We start from the raw sequence: 23,730 nt of genomic DNA on the forward strand, positions 1-23,730 counted from the left end.
AGCACTGGGATAGCTTAACCGTTCTATAATAATCTCCTCTAAATTCAGATTGTAAGGTCTTGTTGCAGGTTAGTTCTCCTGAAAGACGGTTGGTTAGTTCCCGGAGAGGAAGGTTTTGTGTAAAGTTGTTGATAAAAATTCTGGGCTGTTAATCAGATCTTAATTTAATTTCAAATTTTTGGCTTTTAGCAACAGAAAAGATGAGAGAATCTGGAGAAAGCAGTCAGTCTTTTGTATTAATTTTTTTAGTCTGCTCTCATTTAGTGTCGTTATAAAGAAAGTGGTGTTTTCACCCCTCCCTGCAAACCACAGTTTAGTTCCGCTCTAGGCAAGATGGTGGAGAGAAAGAGAGAGCCTTTGGCCAGCACAGTCTATCCAAAAGAAGTAGAAGTCGTAAAATGTTTATGTATTCCAACCCATGGAAGGTTAATTAAAAGTTGACTGCAGCTTGATTTGTGTTACGCTCTCCCCTTTGTGCTCAGTGCCATCGTTCTCTTTGCAGGCCCACTGAAGTGTGCTAGTCTGATGCCACCTTGGCCTCTCGTTGCCCCTGTCTGCAACAACAGACATACCACTGTGGAAGCTGCAGGGACCAGTGTTTGCCCTTGGGAAAGAAAGGCCATAGCAGGGGTGGACACACACAAAAAAAAAAAAACCCTTCTTCCTAGGCTAGTTCTGGCCCTCTTGCTGTATTTTGTCCATGTGTGGGCTATACATTGAAAATCATTGGCCAATCTGGGCCTAATTCCTGATCTAACACTGTGTCCCCCACCACACCCATTACTTCAGAAAAAATTATAATTTTTAACCTAACAATAAATAATAATTTTAAATACAGTTGATGAAAAAGGATTGCGATCGTGATGTTTTCCATAATCGAGCAGCTGACCTTGTATCATAATATTCCTGATGGTAGTGTAGCTGGGCTAAGTTGTAACCTGGACTTTTGTGTGTTGTTGCCGTGTGTGATTGCACACAAAACTACTAAAATAAACTCCTTTTCCACCGGAATGCTCTACCTTCCTCCTGCTTCTCATTATTTTGGATGGAATGGTGTGCTTTTTCTTTTCTACAACACTGAGAGCTTCACAAGGGTTTAAAACTGCGAACCAAAGCACATGAACTCAAAATATTTGAACAAACCAGAGTCCTGATTTATCGGATTTGTAGATGCATGGAAACAAAAAAAAAGAGATGAATATGCTGGTGTAGAATTGCTATAAAGAGAAGCTATGATTGATTTTTACAATTCCTGCATGTGTGTTCATTCACCTCCTCGGTGGTTGTTCTAGCCTTATTTCAGTAGAGCGAGGCCAGACAGGTCAGGTGTCAGCTGCACTTCAGATTACATTAAGTGAAAGGTGACACAGCGTGTTGACCCGGCACAGGCAGTTCGACCCTGCTTTTTATGTGCTCTTTATTTGTAATTTACATAGTAAACATGCTATGAGCATATTGCAGTAACAGCAGGCCTGCTTTTCACATAGCTGAAGCATCAGCAATGAACTGAGGCAATTTAATCCCTTTCTGTCTGTAATGATTCTGTTTGAATAGGACTGAAGTTGTTGAAGCACTATTGGAGTCACAGTGCTCTTTATTTCAGCCCTGGGGTGCTCATTAGGGCCAAGGATATTGGGATGTGCGACTCACTCTGAACCAATGAAGTGATCAGTCCTCTGGCTTATTCTGAGTGAGATAATTAAATTGCTTGGGCGACATTTAGATCTTCCATTTTCATTGATTGTTTTATCATTTTTTTGTGGTGTAATGTTGCTTTCTCCCCAGATAGATGCAACATTTGGCATACAAATGTTAGACAAGATGCTTTGCTGCTGGAATGCCAAATTGTTTCGTTATTAGGATTTGCTTTGGTTTGAAGTACGTAAAATGGGCTGTCACCTGGGTGAGTGTTTAATAGCTTCAGTCAGGTTTAACTAACAAAACTGATCAGACACAGGTAACATTAATCCACTTTCAATCAGAAATCACTGTAACTCATTTGTGTCAAATGTGTGTGTTTTAACCAGTCCATCCCTCAAGAAGACGTATCAGAAAATAATTTAAAACATTTGGGACTGTACATTAGGTGTCATGATAACGACAATATTTAAAGGTGAAATATTGGTATTATGTCATAATGTGCACATTATAATAGCAAATAAGCGTGTGATTGTTCTTTTTTGTTTGCCTTTGTACACTTGTGTTGTGTAAATAATATGCTGTAATATATACATTGCTTGTACATATTTTTCTGAATGGTATTTGTCCATAAAAACAAGCAGACTACTTTAAGAAAAGTCTAAAATTTGTCTGCAGTCAAGTAATCGTGTAGGAAAACATGCACAAAATGTAAGGCAGACATGGATATAACAACTGGCTACTAAAGCATAAGAAAGCCATATAAATGATATAGTAGCCACCACCAGTGCTGCTACTTGTGCAGCAACAACATTTATATTTACGAGCAAAGCTGGCAGTGATGTGATAATAAACGTGCACTTTGAGTTGCACAAAAAAAAAAAAAAAGAAGAGTAAAGCAACTGAATTAATTTTGTGCTCTAATAAAACTAAAATCAAAAACATGAATATATATTAGTTTCAATCAGTCTTTGTCAAAATGCTAAAAAAATTGTAAATTACAGCCTTTATGATGAGGTTTTGGTGGAGATTTATTGAGAATTGGGACGTGTACATGACTTACCATGAAAGTTGTTTTTGCAGTTAATTTCTAATGCTCTTGCACAGAGTGGGTGATAATCCGGTCTTTAAGTCTGAGGTCATTAGCTGCGTCCGGGCCCAAACTCCGCTGCAGGTCCCAAAGTCAAACGATCACTAAAGCATTACTGGGAGTTGAAAAACTGTCTAAATTCCTTCATCTTTAATGAAAAAGAGCAGTGTTGCTACTTTACCAGGTGCAGCGATTAAGTTTAACATTCAGGCATCCATGAAAACAGAATTTTATTAAATTTAAATTTATTAAATTTAATGGAGTTAGAAGTTAGCAGGGTGTTAGCTCGCTAGCTTCCATCTAAATATAATATAGAATAGAATAGCCTTTATTGTCATCGTACAGAGTACAACGAAATTGGAGTGCCACTCCCTTGGTGCAAGTTTCAATAATAAATATAAATGTAAAATATAAAAAGTACAAAAAAACAATCGTAAGTACTCAAACAATAGTATGTACAATATATACAGGATAGCAGCATTAATATAATGACAGTATGAATAGCAGCATAATATAATGACAGTGACGGTATGGAATAGGTTCAATTGTTTTTGTGCTTATTTACTACGGTGGTAGCTCTGGGAAAGAAGCTATCCCTGAATCTGTTTGTCCTGGTTTTATGTGACCTGTACCGTCGGCCTGACGGTAATAGTTCAAACAGTTGGTTGCTGGGGTGAGAGTAGTCCTTGATGATATTGCCAGCTCTGCTGAGGTACCGAGAGTTTGCAGTGACCTCCAGGCTGGGCAGAGAGCAGCCAGTGATCTTCTGGGCTGTGTTGATGACCCTCTGCAGTACTTTCCTGTCTGCAGCTGAGCACCCTGCATACCATGTTGTTATGCCGTACGTTAGGATGCTCTCTATGGTGGCTCTGTAAAATGTCACCAGCAGCCTCTCCTCCAGGTTGTTCCTCCTGAGCACTCTCAGAAAGTGGAGACGCTGCTGGGCCTTTTTAACCACCGCTGTAGTATTTGCAGTCCAGGAGAGGTCATCAGATATCTGCACGCCCAGAAACCTCATGGAGTGTACCCTCTCCACACAGTTCCCGTGAATGTAAAGTGGGGCCGGGTCTGCTCTGCCCTTCCTGAAGTCCGAGATAAGTTCTTTAGTTTCCGTGGTGTTCAGTTGGAGGTTGTTAACTGAACACCACTCAGTCAGTCTGTTGACCTCATCTCTGTAGTCCGACTCATCCCCCCTTGAGATGAGTCCAACCACTGTGGTGTCATCCGCGAACTTTATGATGGTGTTTGAGAGATGGGTAGGGGAGCAGTCGGATGTGTAGAGCGTAAACAGGAGGGGACTCAAAACACATCCTTGTGGAGACCCGGTGCTGAGTGTGATGGTGCTGGACCGGTGGGGGCCGAGTCTGACAGACTGTGGTCTATTTGTCAGGAAGTCCTTGATCCAGAGGCAGATGGGGGTGGAGAGTCCCAGGTGAGACAGTTTCTGGACCAGGATCTCCGGGATGATATGATTGAATGCTGAGCTGAAGTCCAGAAAGAGCATTCTCACATAGCTTCCTCGGTGCTCCAGGTGACTCAGCGCAGTGTGGAGCGCTATGGTGATAGCGTCCTCGGTGGAACGATTTGTCTTGTAGGCAAATTGGTGGGGGTCCAGAGTGGGAGGCAGACCGGCCCTGATGTGCTGACAGACCAGTCTCTCAAAGCACTTCATCACTACAGGCGTAAGTGCAACAGGCCTTTAGTCATTTGGGCTGGCCACAGCTGTCTTCTTGGCGATGGGGATGATGGTGGAGGTTTTGAGGCAGGGCGGGACGGTGTTTGATGACAAGGAAAGGTTGAAGATTTTAGTGAAGACTCCGGTCAGTTCGTCAGCACATGCTCTGAGAACCTTTCCATGTATTCCATCAGGACCTGCCACCTTCCTGGGATTCACTGACCTTGGAACACACCTCACTTGATGCTCCCTGAGTGTTAGTGTGCCAGTGCTGGGGGCGGGTGGAAGTGGTGTGGCAGCTGAGGGCCTGGTCGTCTCAAAGCGGGCGAAGAAACTGTTTAGATCCTCAGCCAGCGAGGCATCAGTCCTAGATGTTGCCTGGTTATTGCTTCTGTAGTTGGTAATGTGATTGATCCCCTGCCACATTTTTCTGGGGTCGTTGTCAGCAAAGTGATCTTCAATCCTCCTCCTATAGGCAGCCTTAGCTTTCCTGATGCCTCTACTCAGGTCTGCCCTGGCCGCCCTATACGCAGCCCTGTCCCCTGACTTGAAGGCAGTGTTGCGGCTTTTTAGGAGGGATTGCACTTCGCTATTCATCCAGGGTTTTTGATTTGGAAACACCCTGACCCTTTTGTTGACGGTGACATCGTCAACACAGTTCCTGATGTACGAGAGTACAGTGTCCGTGTACTCCTGGAGGTTGTGGCTGGAGAATAAATCCCATACAGTTGTTGAGAAGCAGTCCTGCAGTTCAGAAAGGGCTCCTTCAGGCCAGGTTTTTATTTTCTTTGTCTGGGGCTTTGTTTTTCTCAGCAGGGGGGTGTAGGTGGGGGTGAGGGACATGCAGAGGTGGTCAGATCCAGCCAGGTGGGAGAGGGGTGTCGCTCTGAAAGCATGCCTGATCTTTGAATAGACATGGTCCAAAGTGTGTTCTCCTCTCGTAGCAAAGTCCACAAACTGGACAAATTTAGGAAGCACAGTCTTTAGGCACGCTTTGTTAAAGTCGCCGGCGACAATAAAAACCCCATCGGGGTGGGCAAGCTGTTGTTTGTTTATGGTGTTGAGCAAGAGGCTGAGAGCCGTGCTAACGTTAGCATCCGGCGGTATATAAACAGCTATCACATTAACTACTATAAACTCCCTCGGGATGTAAAAAGGTCTGCACGAGACTGCCAGAACCTCCAAATCAGGAGAACAGTGTGTGTGAATGATCCTGCGGTTACAACACCACGTACGTGCACATGCACGTAAACACATAGCCCCCCCCCTCTGCTTTTACCTGAGTTGCTGTTTCTGTCATGCTGGTGTAGCGTGCGGCCTGCTAACTCGACTGCAGCGTCCGGCGTTGCAAACATTCAAAAATATCTGCATTAAACGAGCACCAAACTGGAGAGCTAAGAGCCGCTGCACCCGTGCGCGCCGCCATATATATATAGATAGATAGATAGATAGATAGATAGATAGATAGATATCTATCTATCTATCTATATAGGAGGGCCCACTCCTGAAGACCTTCTATGACTCTGTGGTGGCTTCTGCTATCTTTTATGGTGTGGTCTGCTGGGGCGGCAGCATCTCTGCTGGGGACAGGAAGAGACTGAACAGGGTGATCCGAAGGGCCAGCTCTGTTCTAGGATGCCCTCTGGACCCAGTGGAGGTGGTGAGTGACAGGAGAATGGCGGCTAAGCTGTCATCCCTGTTGGACAACGTCTCCCACCCCATGCAGCAGACTGTGACAGCACTGAGCAGCTCCTTCAGTGGGAGACTGCGGCACCCACGGTGTGGGACGGAGAGATTTCGCAGGTCTTTCCTCCCCACTGCTGTCAGACTCCACAACAAAGACTTTAACTGAACAAACACACACATCCACACATGTGCAATAACACTAAGTGCAATAATCTTTTCTGGCATCGTTGTATTTTTACTCAGTTGTATAAAGCATTCGTATTCTATTTTTATCTTATTGTATATTTTTATTCTATTTTATTCTACTGTATATAGTATATTATTTTATTCTATTCTGTACAGCTGTGTACTGTATTTATTCTTATTGTATTCTAATTTTTGCGTCATAACTTTTGCACTGTCCACTTCCTGCTGTGACAAAACAAATTTCCCACGTGTGGGACTAATAAAGGTTATCTTATCTTATCTTATATAGATATATCTATATATATAGATAGATACCATGTTCTGACAGAGATTTCTGAAAAAAATTAAACGTACAGCTCTGCTATCACTTCTAACATAAATTAAGATAGTAACGTAAACAGCAGCGACGTTTGTAGGGTTACTGAAGTTGGACTAGCTGGTGTATATATATGTGTATATATATGTGCTACATGATCGCTAGCGACACAGCTATGTTAGCATAACAGCACAGTGAAGCTGGAGGACGAACAAACTTTTTTCCCACTCGATAAAAGCGGACGTGAGGGTTCCCGATGGTTAGGAACAAATGTAATCACATGGCAGGATGCTGTAAATGGACCAAACGTCAGTCAGGAGAACAAGTAAGATAATCCATCCACAATACGAGGTTGGTCATTAATGTACTGCTGCATGGGCTGGGCTGTAGTTGCATCCTAAGGTTTTAAAAACTGAGCTTTAAAATTATTAGCGGTAATAAAACCGAGAGAGGCTGACAGTGATCACTGACTGTTTTTAGGGGCTTGTTGAGAGAAAATAGAACAAGTTACAAAGTATTAAAACACGTTTAAAGCACAATAGCCCTATTAAACGCAGGGTAGTTTGGACCTGGAAGCAGGATTCAGCACGTCATCACTTAAAGACCGGATAGCCTCAAAGTTATATCTCGACAGTTCAAGGAAATTTGTGAAAATGACACTTGTGATCATATAGAGTTAAAATAAAAAAATTGGAATCACTAATGTTTTATTTGTGATTGCATCTTGCAAGTTGCATTGTTTATTAAAACAAACAAAAATGAAGGGAATTTTCCGAAGTTGTTGCCAATTGAGCTGCCGTTCACCGATGACAGACTACTGCTGATTTGAAATGTGACTTTATTGCCACAAGATAGCAGCAGTAGCAATATTATGCAAAAGTAATGACTCATCTATATATGCAGTGACGCAGCACAAGCCAAATGTATGTATATTAAGTATAATGCAGTATACGGAATTTAATCTTAAAGTGAACATGGCTAATTTACACCACTGAGCCCTGCTTTCTAAAACTGACGTAGATTTAACACCGTCTGTGTAGCAGAATTTAAGAAATAAGTGCTTACGTTTTCTTTAAAAGCATCATGTGTCAGTAGGGAACGTTATGCCACCGGGTTGGTTGGTTGGTTGCTGTCAATCGATTTACATTCGTTTAGTTTAACTAACTAGTAACAGAACCAATAACTCAGAGTTAATTATATGTCAGTTGGTGTAAATTAGTCATTATATATTTAGTGTTACATTAACATTAAAATTGCAACTCAAAAATATGTTCTACTGGCAGTTTTGTACCTCGGTTCAGGTTTTCTAAACGGCTATTTAAAGCCCTTCTTTACCACAGTGTAACTGCATCAGCAATTTCCATCCACCATTTGCTCTTCCTGTTATATGCAGTGTAACTACCGAGAGCTCCAGCGATGCTTGGCTGAGTCATTCGATAACTTTTGGTTCACTGTGTTAACTCCTCCTGGTTATACTTGACAGTCTGTTTCTTTGTGGTGAAACAAGTTTGTTGTTTTCACCGTTTGCAATATGCAAGAAAACTGTTCCTGCTAAGCATTGTGCTCAGTTGTTGAAGTAGATCCTAGATACTAAATTGTCATTGGAGGCTGACATGCAGCTGTCATTCTAAAACATGCTATTGCCCTACTGTTTGATGCCTGTGCCCTGATTTTGTTCAGGGACATGACTGAGAGATCTCCTGTGAAACACATACTGAAATCAAGACCTCAAATAACACACAAAGAAGTGGGAAACTGGGAAAATTGAATTAAAGTTAGCTTTTAAGTTTAAAGACATGCAGGTGATCAACCAAAGAATCCCTACTTTTAATGATTTCATTTTTTATTGTGGAATAATTGAATACCATACACCTTTAATGATCTTCTCTGATCCACACAGTCACAAATATACATGTAGGCTCAAATGTATATACACGCTTAAGTCTTTTAATAAGTGGTGCTGAAGGTTGTGCAAGATCTTAAATTGATAAGGCCAAGGCCTGTTAACTTCTTGTTGGTGATCATGATCATGACAGCTAGTAGTTTCTCTTTGCCAGCATCTGTTTGCCAGCACTGGGCTGATTTTGAGAGAGGCCAAGAAACTCAGTAAAGATGTAAGGAGGAGGAGATGTTCCAGACATTTGTTGATCGCTACCTGGTCCATGCATGTCTGAAGACTTTCTGTTGCACTGGCAGAACGTGTCTTTGTTGTGGATTACGTGTTGTCTTTCTTTTCTTTTCTTTTCTGGCCTTATTTCATAGATACAGTGAGAGAGAGGGGAAGACGTGATCAAAGGGCCACGAGTCAGACACGAACCCGGGCCGGCCGCTCTCAGCTATATGGCCTGTAGTCGCCTGCTTAACACACTGAGCTAAACCCACGCCCTACGTTTTGTCTTTTTGACACTCATATTAAGCCCCTTTTCCATTACTACCTGCTCAGGTCGACTCGCCATGGTTCACCACGGTTTTAAAGGTTTTCCCTTAGGTCATGGTACCTGGTACCAGGTACTATTTTAGTACCTGTTGGCCGGAGTTCCAGACTGCAGCTAACCAATTATATGGTCAGTGGCATCACTGAATGAGTCATGAGAGTATCTCATTCATGAAAATCAAAACTGTCATTTTTGACACCCGGGCAATGAGGGAAATGGCTACAAAAACACCGTGGTCCCAGAGTCTGACGAAAAGCCACAGACAGAGCAGCAGGTATATCATCGCCTCGACGTACACCATTATTGTCGTGTCGCATACTAATTATGCCATGGGACACTCTGCTGCGTTGCTATGATGACGGAGTGTCCCACCAACTGTAGGTGGTACATGAATTTAATGGAAAACCGCTTGATCCGAGTCGAGCCTTGGTGAGATGAGTAGGTAGTAATGGAAATGAAGCTTTAGAGAGGTGTTACCTAGAGCTGCTTGATTTAGGTAAACACCAAAGTGTTACTTTGCTCATTAACTGTAATCTTCATTGTTTAACACAATTATAAAAATTATTGTTAAGAAATACATCATACATTTGCCTGATTTATTGGTATGCCGGTCTTAATTTCATGCATAATATCAGTTTTATTTCAGTTACCATCACACTGATGATAGATTGGCTGTAAAGGAAAAGGTGTGTGCTCTATTTATAACACAGAAAATCTTCCAAAGAAAAATGACTGCAAACAAACTAATAATTTTGACCACACTATCTGGATTCTGTGGCATTGAAAAGCCAGACTTATAATTAATATCTGTTTAATCACCTAGGCTTCTAGTGATTTTTGGAAACTGGTTAGCATTGTCTGCACAATTAGGTTGTATTTAAGATGCTATTCTTGATATTATGTTTCCTTCTGTTTGTAAATGGGATAATGGAGACTGCCTATTCACATGGAAAACTCAGGGTTCAAGTGCCGACACTGGCAACCATGCACTGCAGCGGCCTATGCAAGACTTTGCTGCAGTTCCTGCTGGGATCAATAAGGCATCACATTACAGCGTCATCTTGCTTTTGTGGAGGAAACATTTCTAGAGAGTTTTTTTTTGTGTGTTTGTTTGTTTGTTTTTGTTTGCCATTACAAAATCTTTTCTGCAATCTGCATAATGGGATATTTTTGCTAGATTGTAGCACGGCACATAAACTTTACCACACTATACACAGTATGTTGTTTTCATTCACTAGGGCACTTGTGGTCTCAACTTTCCTTTCCATGTGTAGTATATGCCCACACACAGATCAATAGTTGTGAATGGATGGTGCGAAGTTGAAGCTTTCTTTCAGACTACAAGACCAGACTCTACAGGGAGGTTTAAACAATCTTGGATCCTCTTCTGGCTTATGTAAAAGAGAGGATTTTCTGCCAAAGCTTTCAAGCCTCCTGAGGGTATGTGCGCTCTGAATTTCAGTTTGCAACCGGGTTGCTAATTTCCCTGCACATATTCAAAGGGTTGTTTTCCTGATTTGCATAAAGAAGCAGCTCTGGATTACTGCTCCTCAGACGTACACAGACTATCCTTGACAGAGCTCTGAACTTTGTTGAACTTGTTAAATTAAAAGCTTTGGATTTAAGCTCAGTTTGGGCAGTAGGGCAAATAGTTGTTGAAGAATTAGTTTTGTGGAATCACTATAATGAACTTGCGTTTTCTCACTTTCAAGTGCACATCTGTTTAGAAATTATGAATAGAGTTCTGTGCATGCGTAGGAGTCAATGCAGAGAATCACAATATATTTTGTATTTGATTCCACGTTTTTGAGCTTCCAATTATGTTTCTGCTATCACTGTTGAGCTAACCATTGTGAATCATTAAAGAAGGTTATGGGGTGATGGTGAGATTCCATGCATGCAGTGGATGTTTAGAAAATGGCTAAGCTGTGTGTCTCTAATAATGTTTACTAGGACGAGAGCAGATGATGATAAGTTTAAGTGTCTATTATGTTAAAAGTCAACACTGTCCAGCACCAGTTAGCACCCATCTGATAAACTCTGAGACTGAGACTTATGCTAGCTTCTTACCACAGGTAAAAAGTCAAAATGCTGTTCTAAGCAGTAGTGGTCATGTGGAGTCTGCAGCTTACAGATGTGTCCTGCCTCTGCTTTAGAGAGAGGAAAGAGAATCATCTGAGAAGATATTTCACTCATGGCCAGTATGAATGTTAAAAATGCTCCTAACATCGTTTCTTGGATTTACACAAAGCAGAGAGTTGAAATGAGCCAAAGAGCAGTCTGCAAAGACTGCCACTTCGAGCTAATGTTTGATGACTGCTGCTGTCGGATGTGAGCCATGTGTGGGAGTTTTGTATGAGCCCACTTAGCACAGCTGCGGTGATGTCAGTATGGCATGCGGCCTCACCGCTTCCCAGCATACACACGTCTGTGTTTCTGTCTTTGTGAGGACGCAGAGTAAACCCACAGTAACACTGAGCGCCACCAAATTCTATCCTTGAATCTAATCCTGATCTTAAATGTTAGGTCAAATCTGAGCCTCTGAGTAGCTTTTTTGGTGTGTTGGAAAGCAGGTACCAGCCATAATGTCCTCACAGAGGAGATCTAAAACTCGAAATGGTCCTCACAAAGATGAATTTATAAGTACATATGCAATTTATGTCTTTTATAGTTACTTGGGCTCTTATAATGCCTCTGTAATGGCTCATGAATATGGTTGAATGGTCATTTAATTTTTTCTTCATGCCAAATGAGATGAATTACATTCTAATTTATCAAATTAATTGGCAGTCCCAGCCCCCTCTCTCACACAACATGTAAAAATGGCCTAATTCAGGGGCTAATTCTCCATGCAGATTCTTGCATTTAAAGCCAAGATTACAAATGAGGTTGATGCATAAAATGGGGCCGATTCACCCTATCCCACATCATTGCTTAATGGTGGTAATGACTGTTATTGAAATACACTAGACCAGTGCCAAAATAGCCTTACCCTCACTGAATCATTTGTGCCCCCGTGGTTATAGTCTCTCACTGAAGTTGCCTAAACCTTCATCAGTCAGTTGCAGATCTGGAACCAGAGACCACCTGATTAGGTTACAACCATTGTGGAGAAAAAATGGGATTTTTTTATTTTTTTCCACCATAGTAGCTAAATTCAAGGGTGCTACGGCATGGGCATGTATGTCATGGTAAGTTTGGGCATGTTTGCTGGTGTTGGAACTTGAACCCTGAGTTTTCCGTGTGAACAGCTGTCTCCACAATCCCATTTACAAACAGAAGGAAACTTAATACTAAGAATGGCATCTTAAATACAACCAGTTTCCGAAATCACTAAAGAGGCCTAGATGATTAAACAGATTTTAATTACAATTTTGACTTTTCCACGCTTCAGAATCACGCTAGTGTGGTAAAAATTAATAGTTTGTTTGCAGTCATTTCTCTTAGGAAGATTTGGTGTGTTATAAATAGAGCACACGCCTTTTTCTTCACAGCAGTGCTTTTTTCACATTGGCCAATCTATCATCAGTGTAATGGCAGTTGTAAAACTGATATCATGCATGAAATTAAGACCGGCATACCAATAAATCTGGCAAATGCATGATGTATTTGTTAACAATAATTTGAATAATTGCATTAATCAATGAAGATTACAGTTAATGAGCAAAATAACCCTTTGGTGTTTACCTAAATCAAGCAGCTCTAGGTAACACCTCTCTAACACAATGTCAAAGAGACAACACGTAAACCACAACAAAGGCAGACTCTACGGCCTGCTGTTTCTACAGAAAGTCTTAAACCATGAAGAGTTGTGCCTGATGAAGTAGTGACTCAATACAAAATTACCCTGTGGGTTGAAGCTACAATGGTGGTCAGAAGTTTAAAAACACATGCCATGGGCATGAATGTCGTGGTAATTTGGGGCTTATAGTAATTTCTTTGAACTGTTCCTTTTCTAGTCTTGATTGATTGTTCAGCATACATCTTTAATGACTTCAAAAACACAAGAGTTGGATGCACAAGTTAGAATTTACTTTGTGTGTGGATTAGAGAAAATCCAGTGTCAAAAGTATAAATACAGGATACAGAAACCCCCACTAGTATTTGCTTAAATGCCTCTTAACAAGTTACACATCGAACAGATGCTTTCAGTGACAGTCAACAAACTTCTAGCATAATTCTGGCTGGATATTTGACCACTCTTCTTGACAGAGTTAGTAGAGTTTATTTAAATTGGTTGAATTCCTGGCTTATAAGCATAGATAAATTACATGCATACATTTCAATGGGGTGGAGATTGGGGCTTTGGGAAGGGCATTGTCCTTTTTAGCAAATGACAATGCGTTTAGTGCCAAGTTTTTTTACTAAAATACCAACCTATGCATCTGAAAAATTAAGGCTACATGGGGGATACAGGAAGTGCAGGGAGTTTTCTTTCCCACTGTTGCCGATTGCCTACTCATAATGAGTCATCTGATTGTTGTTTTCTCTGTGTTACTGCAGGTCTTTAAAGCGCCTTGAGACAACGGAAGTTTTTATTTGACGCTATATAAATAAAAACTGATTTTTGTGCTGGTGTAAACAGCAAGCGTTTGAATGTATTGAGAAATGGCTATTGTAGTATGTTAATTAGCCATGTGCTTGTATGGCTTGCTTGTTTATCCTCATTAGTCATGTGGGGCTATTGTCTGACATTAATTTCAGGTGAAAGCTTGCTTTAAAGACTAAGCTGGATATGAATAATGAGCCAATCATGTGATCATTCATGGAGAATAATCACAGAGAGAATTGCTGCAGCAGACAGACAGACACTCAAAGTAAAAACGATACCCATCTCGCTTTCACAGCTGGTTAAGATTGCAGGGTTGGAACAGGGGTGTCAGAAGTCCCATCAAGCACTCAAGCAGCAACCCACACCTCCCACTTCCTAATGGGTAAACACAGCTGTTTCAGCACATCAACCCAAGGGCAAAGGTCGCTGAGACTGTCAGATCATCAACTGGATTCCTGCGCACCCTGATGAGAAGAGTGTTTTAAGAGTTCTCTTGGCTCACAGTGTGCACATGCTGCCTGCATTTGTACGGGTTGGTCTTTACAAACTAACGTGAGAGCAAATACAGGTGCAGCTGCCATGCTCTGCACAGGAAGGGCATCATCGGGCAACTTCATTCACTGATTCAGCTAAAGCAGTACCTGGTAACAGCTACCAATCAGGGCTTCATCAGATAGGTGTTGCTGTGGATGTGTGTGTAAGAGTGTGTGAGTGAGCAGAACTGTTTCCACCACTGAGGATTGCAGACCCGGAAGATGTAGAGACAGCTGTACCACAGCGGGGGTATGTGTGCGTCTGTAACTCTCAGTGGGCCCGGAGACAGAAAATATGCATGTCTTTACTTTCAGTGTCTGTTTTTACACAAAATGTTCCAGTTCCTACACGAACGTAACCTGCTGCTCGTATGATCTCATCAGGAAAGCCGACAGGTGTCTAGGGTTACACCAATGTGTACACACTATAAAAGCAGTGTGTGTTGTGATGGTGGAAGCAAAATGACAGAAATGATGTAATTGTTCAAATACTTAAGGTTTTAATTTTTAATTATTTTTTTTAAAACCTATTATTATAATGATCTGTTCCCCAACTTCTCCTACATGTGTTGATCAATGTGGATGAAATTACTATATAAGCTGCCTAGGGTACCAGGATTATCAGCATATGTATAGCTTTGGGAATCATTTTTATAATATTCAAATCCTTACAATTTCTATAAATGTGAAGTAGCTTATCTCGAAATGAACTGCAACATCTCGAGTACATTCCTACAGCAAAGATTTTTTTTCTTCTTTTCCTTAAGACAGGTTGTAATCTGGATTGCAAAAGTAATAGATTATCTATGTTTTGTTGTTTACATAGCATCTTATTAAAAAACAAAACAAAAAAGAAAACCTGGCCAGCCAAGTACATAGAGCAGTTTGTTTGTTCCGTCCAGCAATGCTGTGATTCATTTCACAACTGGTAAATTAACGTGCTTTTACTTTGAAAGTTCCTGTCTCATGTCTCCCTTTAGTCAGGGTGGTCTGCTGTTGGGATAGTTTTGGATATCATTTAGTGATCCTTCTCTTCTTCCACTCTCAATTAAACATCAAATAAACTTCACAGCGTGGCAGGAGCTAGCAGTGTCGTTTCTTTGAGAGCCGCTGCTTGCTGAAGAGGCCACTTTGAGCAGAACTTGCAGCATTTGGAGAGCTGCTTGTGTTATGCTTACTTATTAGAGGCAGCTGTATGTGGCATGCATGTATTTTCAAATTCTTTCAAACTGTTGGTTCATTATAATCTTATATTTATTTTATATTGTGATTAAACCATGAGAAAGAAGAGTAGGCTCTTTATACAGGTTCCTCTTAATAAGCTATTTAAACCCCTTGAAAAAGTGTGTTTTGTTTCTCCTTCTCGTTCTTGTCCTCGCTATATCAGTACTTGATTAATTTGAGCACTTTTGACTGAGAAGTTATCAGGTGTACACTTTAACTTGTGTGCTACCACGCATACCACTAGAAAGGTCATGCAGGATATGAATTTCTCAGCATTAGTTTGCTGATAATTCTGTAGAGGCTTAACGCGTATGTAGGCAGATTGTTGAGTGAACAAATTTGTCATTTGAAATCTAAATTTTGCCCCGCATATTATTTATTTATTTGACTGCTTTTTTCATATTAAATTGAAAATCTCAAGAAATGCTGTTCAAATCAGGAAATCTTGTCTTACTGCACATGTCAAGCTCCAAAGCAGCTATAAGAGGAAACACAAATTTGCAATATCTGCCACCTCCTTTCCCCCAAAATAAACTGTGTAGGGTAGGTCTCCCTAGCACAGGTCTCTATAATAAAGCTTTTATTTTAGCTTTTACAGCTGCGCTGCACCACACCGCTCTGTAATTCCCACTGGCACGAGCATGGAGACTACGAAACGTAGCTAACCACCCACTGTAAATCCAGAATATTCCCAGAAACAACACTATGTCTGCCCACTGCCCAAGACTAGTGTGTGCCCATCATTATGTGTACATAGGTTTATGGCAGGCGCTCACTGAACTCAGGAGTCATGAAGTGAATGAAAGAAACGCATGCAGACGCTTGTGTTTGTGTCTGTAGGTATCTGTGACTAACTTTAAACCTTTTTGTATTGCAGGGGTCCCTTCAGCGTGGTGAGGCGCTGCATCAACAGGGACACCGGCCAGCAGTTTGCTGTAAAGATTGTTGATGTGGCCAGCTTTACCTCCAGCCCTGGCCTCAGCACAGAAGGTGAGAAGCACAGCAGACCTGGATTGATCTGGGGCTGGCAGGTCACGTGTGCTGGTTTTTCACTTAAGGCACCAGATGGAAGGGGTTAACATAACTAGGGCAAGAGAGCGTCGCTATAGAGATTATTCAAGGAACCGCACTCTTTAACAGACCTAGAAGAGCTGTGTTCTGTGTTATGGGACCCCCCATGTTCTTGTGGGTTAAAACAAATATTGGGATTAAACTGCAAATGGAGGTTGGCTCACACATCAAACACTGTGGCACTCACAGAGTGCATAATGGCCTCTCACACATAAATAAACAGGCCATAATGTTGCATACACTGCACCCAGATGAGTAATATCTTGGAACTGCATGTGTCGTGTGTTGGTTTAGGGTGTGATAGGCTCACATTTTGTGAGATGCTCCATGCATGCCTTGTCTCACCATGTGGGTTTGGGTTTTGTCATGCTGTGTGTGTGTGTGTGTGTGTGTGTGTGTGTGTGTGTGTGTGTGTGTGTGTGTCAGGGTGGGGAGTGAGGGATTGAGACAAAAATCACAGGTGTGTGTGTGTTGGTGGTAGTATTGGCATTCACTATGGGCCATCTGTGATGCCCCAGCCAGAGATTATTCTGGCAGCCAATAACAGCAGGAAAAGGAAATGACCCGAGGGAGGAGACAGAGGAAAAATCGGAGTGTTACACCAAGGTTTCCCAAACCAGAACTTACACCCAGGTTATTTTTGTGCTAATTGTATTCATCTGAAAACATAAACCACCCACATTTAAGAGTTTCTCTTACCTCAGAAATATTTCAAAGCATCTTTTTTATTTTTTAAATCTCTTGAGTCACTTCACACATGCTTCACCATGTGGTCGCTTTCACCAGGAATGGCACAAAAATGAACAGACTTCCAAATGTGATGATAGGGATGTCGAATTCTTCCAATACGTTAAAGGTTGGGGCTTTGGCGCATGACTTGTTACAGAGGCTCTCGTGTCACATGATGCATTTCTAGGAATGCCAACAATATTACATTGTATGCTTTTTCATATTGCGATAAACAGAGAGCAGCTCATTTCACAAATGTGGGGATTTACTGTGCTAGGCAGCAAGAGATCGAATCCGTAGCAGATATTGAGGGGAGGGTTTTAAGGGCTGTGGGTGGTTAATACTGTTAGATAGACGTCGGTATCAATAACAATTTAAAACAGCTTCAGAGTATAAAATCATTTAAAGCACATTCAGAAGGCTGCGTGATAATTGTCCTTTTTTTATTCTGTTAAAAGGTGCCGTACCATTGGAAAGCCTGTTTGTTTGGCCTTAAATGGTGCTGCATCTGTAAGAAAAACACATTTGTGGGTTGAGCAGCAGAGTTGAGTTTGTGGGTTGCGCCCATGAAAAAAACAAATCTGGTCTTTCCTCTAAGATGACAACGCTCACCCTCACAGAGCGGGGTTTATCAGAGATTGCTTCCAGGATTTGGGATTTGGGAGTGGAGAGGATGGAAAGGCCTGCCTGCAGTCCTGATGTTTGACTGTTGGAGAATGGTATGCGTCCCACAGCAGTGTGTGAGCGGAGGACCAGCATAAAAATAAATAAAGAAATTGTTAAAATGCCAACATACCTTGTTTGCAATAAATGGCAGCAAACAACACAGTAGCAGAATCAGGTATAAAGCACTGATAGAAAAGATTTGATGTTTTTCATGGGCGCACATACTAACTTTTTTTTTTTTTTTTTTTTTTTTTAAATCATGCAGTCTGTCAAATGTTATACAATTCCAGAGTTTTCTGGTGTTTTTGCTTAATTAGACTTGAACTGTTAATTCATTATTCAAGCTTTGCAGAGTAATTTTGTCACTCAGTTAATTAGTTAATTGATCATTGCGTTGCTATAAATGTTCAGGCTTTTACAGACCTGGTGATTATCAGTTGTTATCAGTGTGAGGATGAGGGTTATACATTTGCCTGTTTGTCTATGTGGGTTACCATATAAAACAAATTACATAAACATTTGTTTGGATCATGGGACCAAGCGCCCTACAAGAAAACCAGTCAGGCTAAGGTGAGCCCCCAAAGAGTCGATCACAGTAAAAGTTTCACCTTAAATTTGGTAAACCTAAGCATTTTTTAAAAACTTTTTTTAATCTGCAAGTCGGCCACTCGGAGTGGCAATGTGAAAAACTGGAGTGCAGCCAGAGTGATTTCATGAGACCACATACCTTAGCTTATTAAGAAAGACTCCGTGTCAGCATAAATCCGAGTGAAAAGGAGACAGAGCTGCAGGCTGGGCTGAGCTTCGAGCTAACGTAACAAATATTTGGATTTCTATACAAATGTATTTCTGTGCGAAACACGTGAGAGAGGTGGAATGAATAAAAGATGAATACGATAATTAAGAGTCTGGAGTATTGAGTAAAAGACAGATGTAGATGGCTCGCAATGACCATAAAAACTTACAGGTATTGAATTGTTGGGGGGGAAATACAGTAGTTCAATTTGCAGTATTATTTGTTAGACATGTTAAATATTGAAAAAGTCATTTATCAGAAGTGAAGACAAAGTAACACTTGGCGAATGGGCAAGCCTAAATGACTTCTTAGTGTGATTTCTGTACATTAGTTTTATATGATAGTTAGAATATCAGGAGATGGTGTGGCAACATGGTCCTGCAGTCTTCAAAGTGCAATTTATTAGCATGACATGACAAAGGCTAAGCGAGGCCTGCTTTGGAAAAGGCCCAGTGGACGGCATCAGCTTCATTCAGAGCGTTCCAGGCCTCTCTGGCTCCATCAGCCGTTTCCTCGTTGGACAGTGGGCAGCATTGTTAAGTTCAAGAATTGCTACTCGATGAGACGGGCAAGAGATCGGTGTGAAAAGGGCGAGAAGGAGGAAATGATGGAAGCAAAGGGAGAGCAGAATAGGGGGCTCTGTAGTGGGGACTCTGTCGGTTCTCTGTATTGCATAATGATAGTGGTCACGACACAAAGAGAGCACACACTCACACACACAAAGATCAGTAGACTTACAGATGGGGAGCGGAGTGTGTAAATGAGCTTTTTATGGACTGAGAAGCCCAACAGCAGCACATTATGTCTGTCAGCTCGCCTCAGCAGTCTGCATCTCTGTCGTTACCTCATGTCCTGCCAGTTGTCTGTCAGTCTATTAGACAACGTGTCTTTGCTCTTCTCACAAGAGAGAAGTCTGTCCTCTAATCGTAGGCGTGTTTTCCATCCAGGCAGTCAAAACATAAGAAATCCCCACAGTCATGTTGCAATTGTTTCTGCAGATCTGTATTAGTCATGATGTTGATGACAGTGATCCAGATGTGCATTCTTTCTGGTAGAGACCAGCTTGTTGATCAGTTAGTCTGTAGTCTATATATCAAGAAGAGGATGCCTGGCAAATTAAATGCTCTGCAGCTCCCCCTAGTGTTGAGTTAGTCATGTGGCAGGCAGTCTGCTGAGGTATGAAAAGAGCAGTCAGGTATTTCTGTTTCTCTGTCGTTTACTGCATTTAAACATAAAGGATCTAAATGTTTTATAGGGTGAGTATAGTATAGAGGGAGATGTGTTTCACAATGCAAACCTTTAGGTTGAAGGAAAATTTATCCTATAGTACTGAGTAGAGCAGGGCGATATGGCCAAAAACATTTATCACGATATATATTTGAAAATTTGCGATAACGATATAACCGACGATATAATTGATGCGAGACAAAATACAACTCCACAACATTACTAGCGCAAAAAGACAACCTTCCATTTATTTTCACTTAAACAAGAAGCTGGTTTTTATGTACATTAAAGCTTTATAAAAATGTAACAGTGCAAATGCAAATTCCTTGCTGAAAGTTTAACCAAAAGGCATTTCCAGTAGAAATGGGCTGACATATCCTGAGCATAACCATGTATAATATCCACTGAAGTTAAAAAGAGGTGCTTTGCAACATTAAACTGCAGTGTGCAGTACGCATTTTTCGGACCATAAGGTGCACGGGATTATAAGGCACATTAAGCGAAACAAAGCAGTCAGATAAATCAAACTTTATTAAACTCATTCTTCTTGCTTCCTCCACTTTTGTACCATTGATTCATTAATGTTGAATTCTCTGGCAGCTGCTCTATTCCCATGTTGTTGCAGTATATTAATGACTAACCTCGTATTGTGGATGGATTATCTCAGTTGTTCTCCTGACTGAAGTTTGGTCCGTTTACAGCATCCTGCCATGCGATTGCATTTGTTTCTAACCATGAAGAACCTTCACGTTAACTTTTATAAGTGGAAAAGTGTTAGTGTTCGTCCTCCAGCTTCACTGTTTATGTTATGCTAACATAGCTGTGTCGCTAGCGATCACGTAGCACATCATTATATACCAGCTAGCCCAACTTCAGTAACCCTACAAACGTCACTGCTGTTTAGTTTCCTGTCTTCATTTATGTTGGAAGTGATAGCAGAGGTGTACGTTTGATTTTTTTCAGAAATCTCTCAGTCAGAACATGCAATATCATGCTTAGGTAACTAGCGAAACTAGCGAGCTAACTTCCGCTAGCTTCCTGCTAACTTCTAACTCCGTTAAATGTAATAACTTTTGTTTTCATGGATGCCTGGAAGTTAAACTTTATAGTTACACCTGGTAAAGCAGCAATGCTGATCGTTTTATTAAAGATGAAAGAATTTAGACAGTTTTTAACTCTTAAGTGATGCTGCAGTGTTGTTTGACCTGAAGTATACGGAGTTTAGGACCCAGATTACTCCCAGATTTAAGAGCATCTTAGTCCGACAAATACGACAATAACAACGGCCGCTTGCATGTTCTGCAAAAAAATGTGCTTTGTTGTGTATCTGACGGACAAACACCAAACCAGTTCCACATCACGGAAGTTGCACCAATTTTACAAACCAATTCTGGTTCATCTGTTTCACTCAACAATCGGCCATGTGCGTATGAAAACAAAGGCACTGCGCATGCGCGTTTTACTCCCATTCTATCGCGATATTTCATTTTCCTATCGTTGCCTAACATTATACCGGTATTACCGTGAACGGTATAATATGGCCCAGCCCTAGTACTGAGTGCATAAAGTCCATCAGTAGGCGGAAAGGTAGTCGGGATACTCCCCTCATCTTCCCTTCAGATATCAGTGATAAAGCAGGACTTGAACGTTACTAGGACCAAAAATCACATGCTTTATAATGCCCTCATGAAAAAGGTTCAGGATACCAAATTGTAAATGAAATAGGTATAATTTATTTAGTGTCATAATTGGTAAAATTGTAAACTAATGTTTGCATCTGTCTGTTATCTTACATGATGTGTTTCCCTCGCTTGTCCAAGGTAAATTTCTCCCAGGACACAATAAAAGCTAATCTGATATTGAAAGTTTGCAATACCTGAATGAAAAGCTTCAGTTTTTGTATAAGCAAACTTTGTATGCTCATTTCCAACTCTGTGTTTAAATTGTTGGGCTCTTAACAGGGCAGCTTCGCCTGATTCAGTTGAAAATAAACTTTTTTTCCTTTTATCCTGCAGCTCCTCAGTCAACCTGTTTTAGCTCTTTTAGCTTTCCTCTCCTCCCTTTAATTGGATGCGTCTCACAAACAGAAGGTCTGTGGGCGGGCTGCCGTGCTCACAAGCTGAACCTTGTGCATGAGATGATGATATTGGGGATCCAATCCACTCCCACTGACATCACCTAGAGCTAAGAGCCGGGGGGAAAAGACCTTTTAGAGCAGTCTGAAGACTCACTTGCATATATGCTGTCAGCTTCATTTGAAACTTTTTCCATTTTAAGTATAGACATCCAGCACTGGAGCTGTAAATAGATGTCAGAAAATAAGGAAAAGCATTTTAGGTGTACTTTAAAGTCTACGAAGCAGTAACACGACTCTTGGCATACATTTAAATATTAGCACTTTACCTCACAACCTGGAAGTATAATTAGACTGGATGAAATCCAAAGTGTTCGATGTGTCTCACCATAGCCCATGTTGAATTTCTTTCTCACAGATCTGAAGCGAGAGGCGAGCATCTGCCACATGCTGAAACACCCCCACATCGTGGAGCTGCTGGAGACTTACAGCTCCGATGGCATGCTCTACATGGTCTTTGAATTGTAAGTGTGTCGCGCACACAGTTCACATTCCCATCCAATTTTAGGTTTGGATTTTGTATGTTTTATGTATGGCAGCTTTTCTCTTATAAACTACCGTCAACACCGCACTAGGCAAACAGTTACCAACTAATTTTATCAGCACTAGGCAGATGGCTGTTACTGGTAATTTCACACCCCCTTGTTTTTGTGGTTTCAGACTTCTTGGTCTCTTTGACGAGAAAAAGGAAAAAAAAAAGTGTGATATTTGAAGATATCGCTAGGCCAGCGCAATATGTAATCATAAGTATAATAGTGTACAGTTCCTGATTTCTTACATTTTTGCATCTTTTAACACTTGCATGTTTCAAACAAATAATTTAATTTAAGGGGGGGGGAAGAAAAGCTATGTAAACCTACTTGGGCCCCTGTGGAAAAGTAATTTCCTTCCTTGTTAAATCATGAATTAACTGTGATTAACTATGTTTTTGTAATTCAGTTTCAGTACTCACACCAAGACCTGATTACTGCCAGAAATCACTTAAATAGAACTTGTCTGACAAAATGAAGTAGGGTTTAAAAAAATCTCTCAAAAAGCATCATTCAACGATCTAAAGACACGGCTGAGACACAAAGTCACTGACATTTATCAATCTGGAAAGGGTTACAAAAGCCACTTCTTAGGCTTTGGGCCTCCAGCGAACCACAATGACAGCCATTATCCATAAATGGAATGAGACGCTAGCCTACCAGAATGACTCCAAGAGTGCACCACTCATCAAGGAGGTCACTAAAGACCCCAGAATAACATCTAAAAAACACAAGGTTTGAGTCCTGTTACATCTGATGTACAACTAACAACATTTTATAAAAAGATCATCATAGCAACAGGCAAACATGGTGGTGGTAGTGTGATGCTCTCGGGCTGTTTTGCTGCTGTGATTGATGGAACCATGAATTCTGCTCTCTACTGCAAAATCCTGAAGGAGAACGTACGACCATCAGTTCATGTCGTGAAGCTCGAGCGCTTTTAATTATGATGAAACGGATCCAAAACACAGCAGCTAGTCCACCTCTGATTAGCTTATTTGAAGATAAAAAACAAAGGTTTTGGAGTGGCCTTGGCAAAGTCCAGACTTAAATCTGATGGCATGACCTTAAACAGCCTGTTCATGCTTGAAAACCCTTCAGTGTGGCTGAATTAAAACACTTCTATAAAGAAGAGTGGGCCAAAATTCCTTTCCTTTCTCACACAGGGCCAACTGCATTCTGGATTTACTTGGGTTATCTTTGGCTAATATTAAAATTTGTTTGATGAGCTGAAACATTCAA

General features: G+C 41.0%; 1 protein-coding gene across 9 annotated transcripts in view; it reads left to right on the forward strand.

The window, feature by feature from the left end:
* The window catches only part of LOC308393605 (peripheral plasma membrane protein CASK-like), a 52,720-nt gene that overhangs the window by 3,152 nt on the left and 25,838 nt on the right, over positions 1–23,730 (forward strand). For all 9 annotated transcript variants that reach the window (XM_080877505.1, XM_080877506.1, XM_080877507.1 and 6 more), the window contains exons 2-3: positions 16,213–16,325; positions 22,317–22,422. In XM_080877505.1, the coding sequence (XP_080733631.1) occupies positions 16,213–16,325; positions 22,317–22,422 (219 nt within the window). The remainder of the gene's footprint in view (positions 1–16,212; positions 16,326–22,316; positions 22,423–23,730) is intronic.

This window comes from Rhamphochromis sp. 'chilingali', assembly GCF_963969265.1.
Source record: "Rhamphochromis sp. 'chilingali' genome assembly, chromosome: 3".
Classification (NCBI taxonomy): domain Eukaryota; kingdom Metazoa; phylum Chordata; class Actinopteri; order Cichliformes; family Cichlidae; genus Rhamphochromis; species Rhamphochromis sp. 'chilingali'.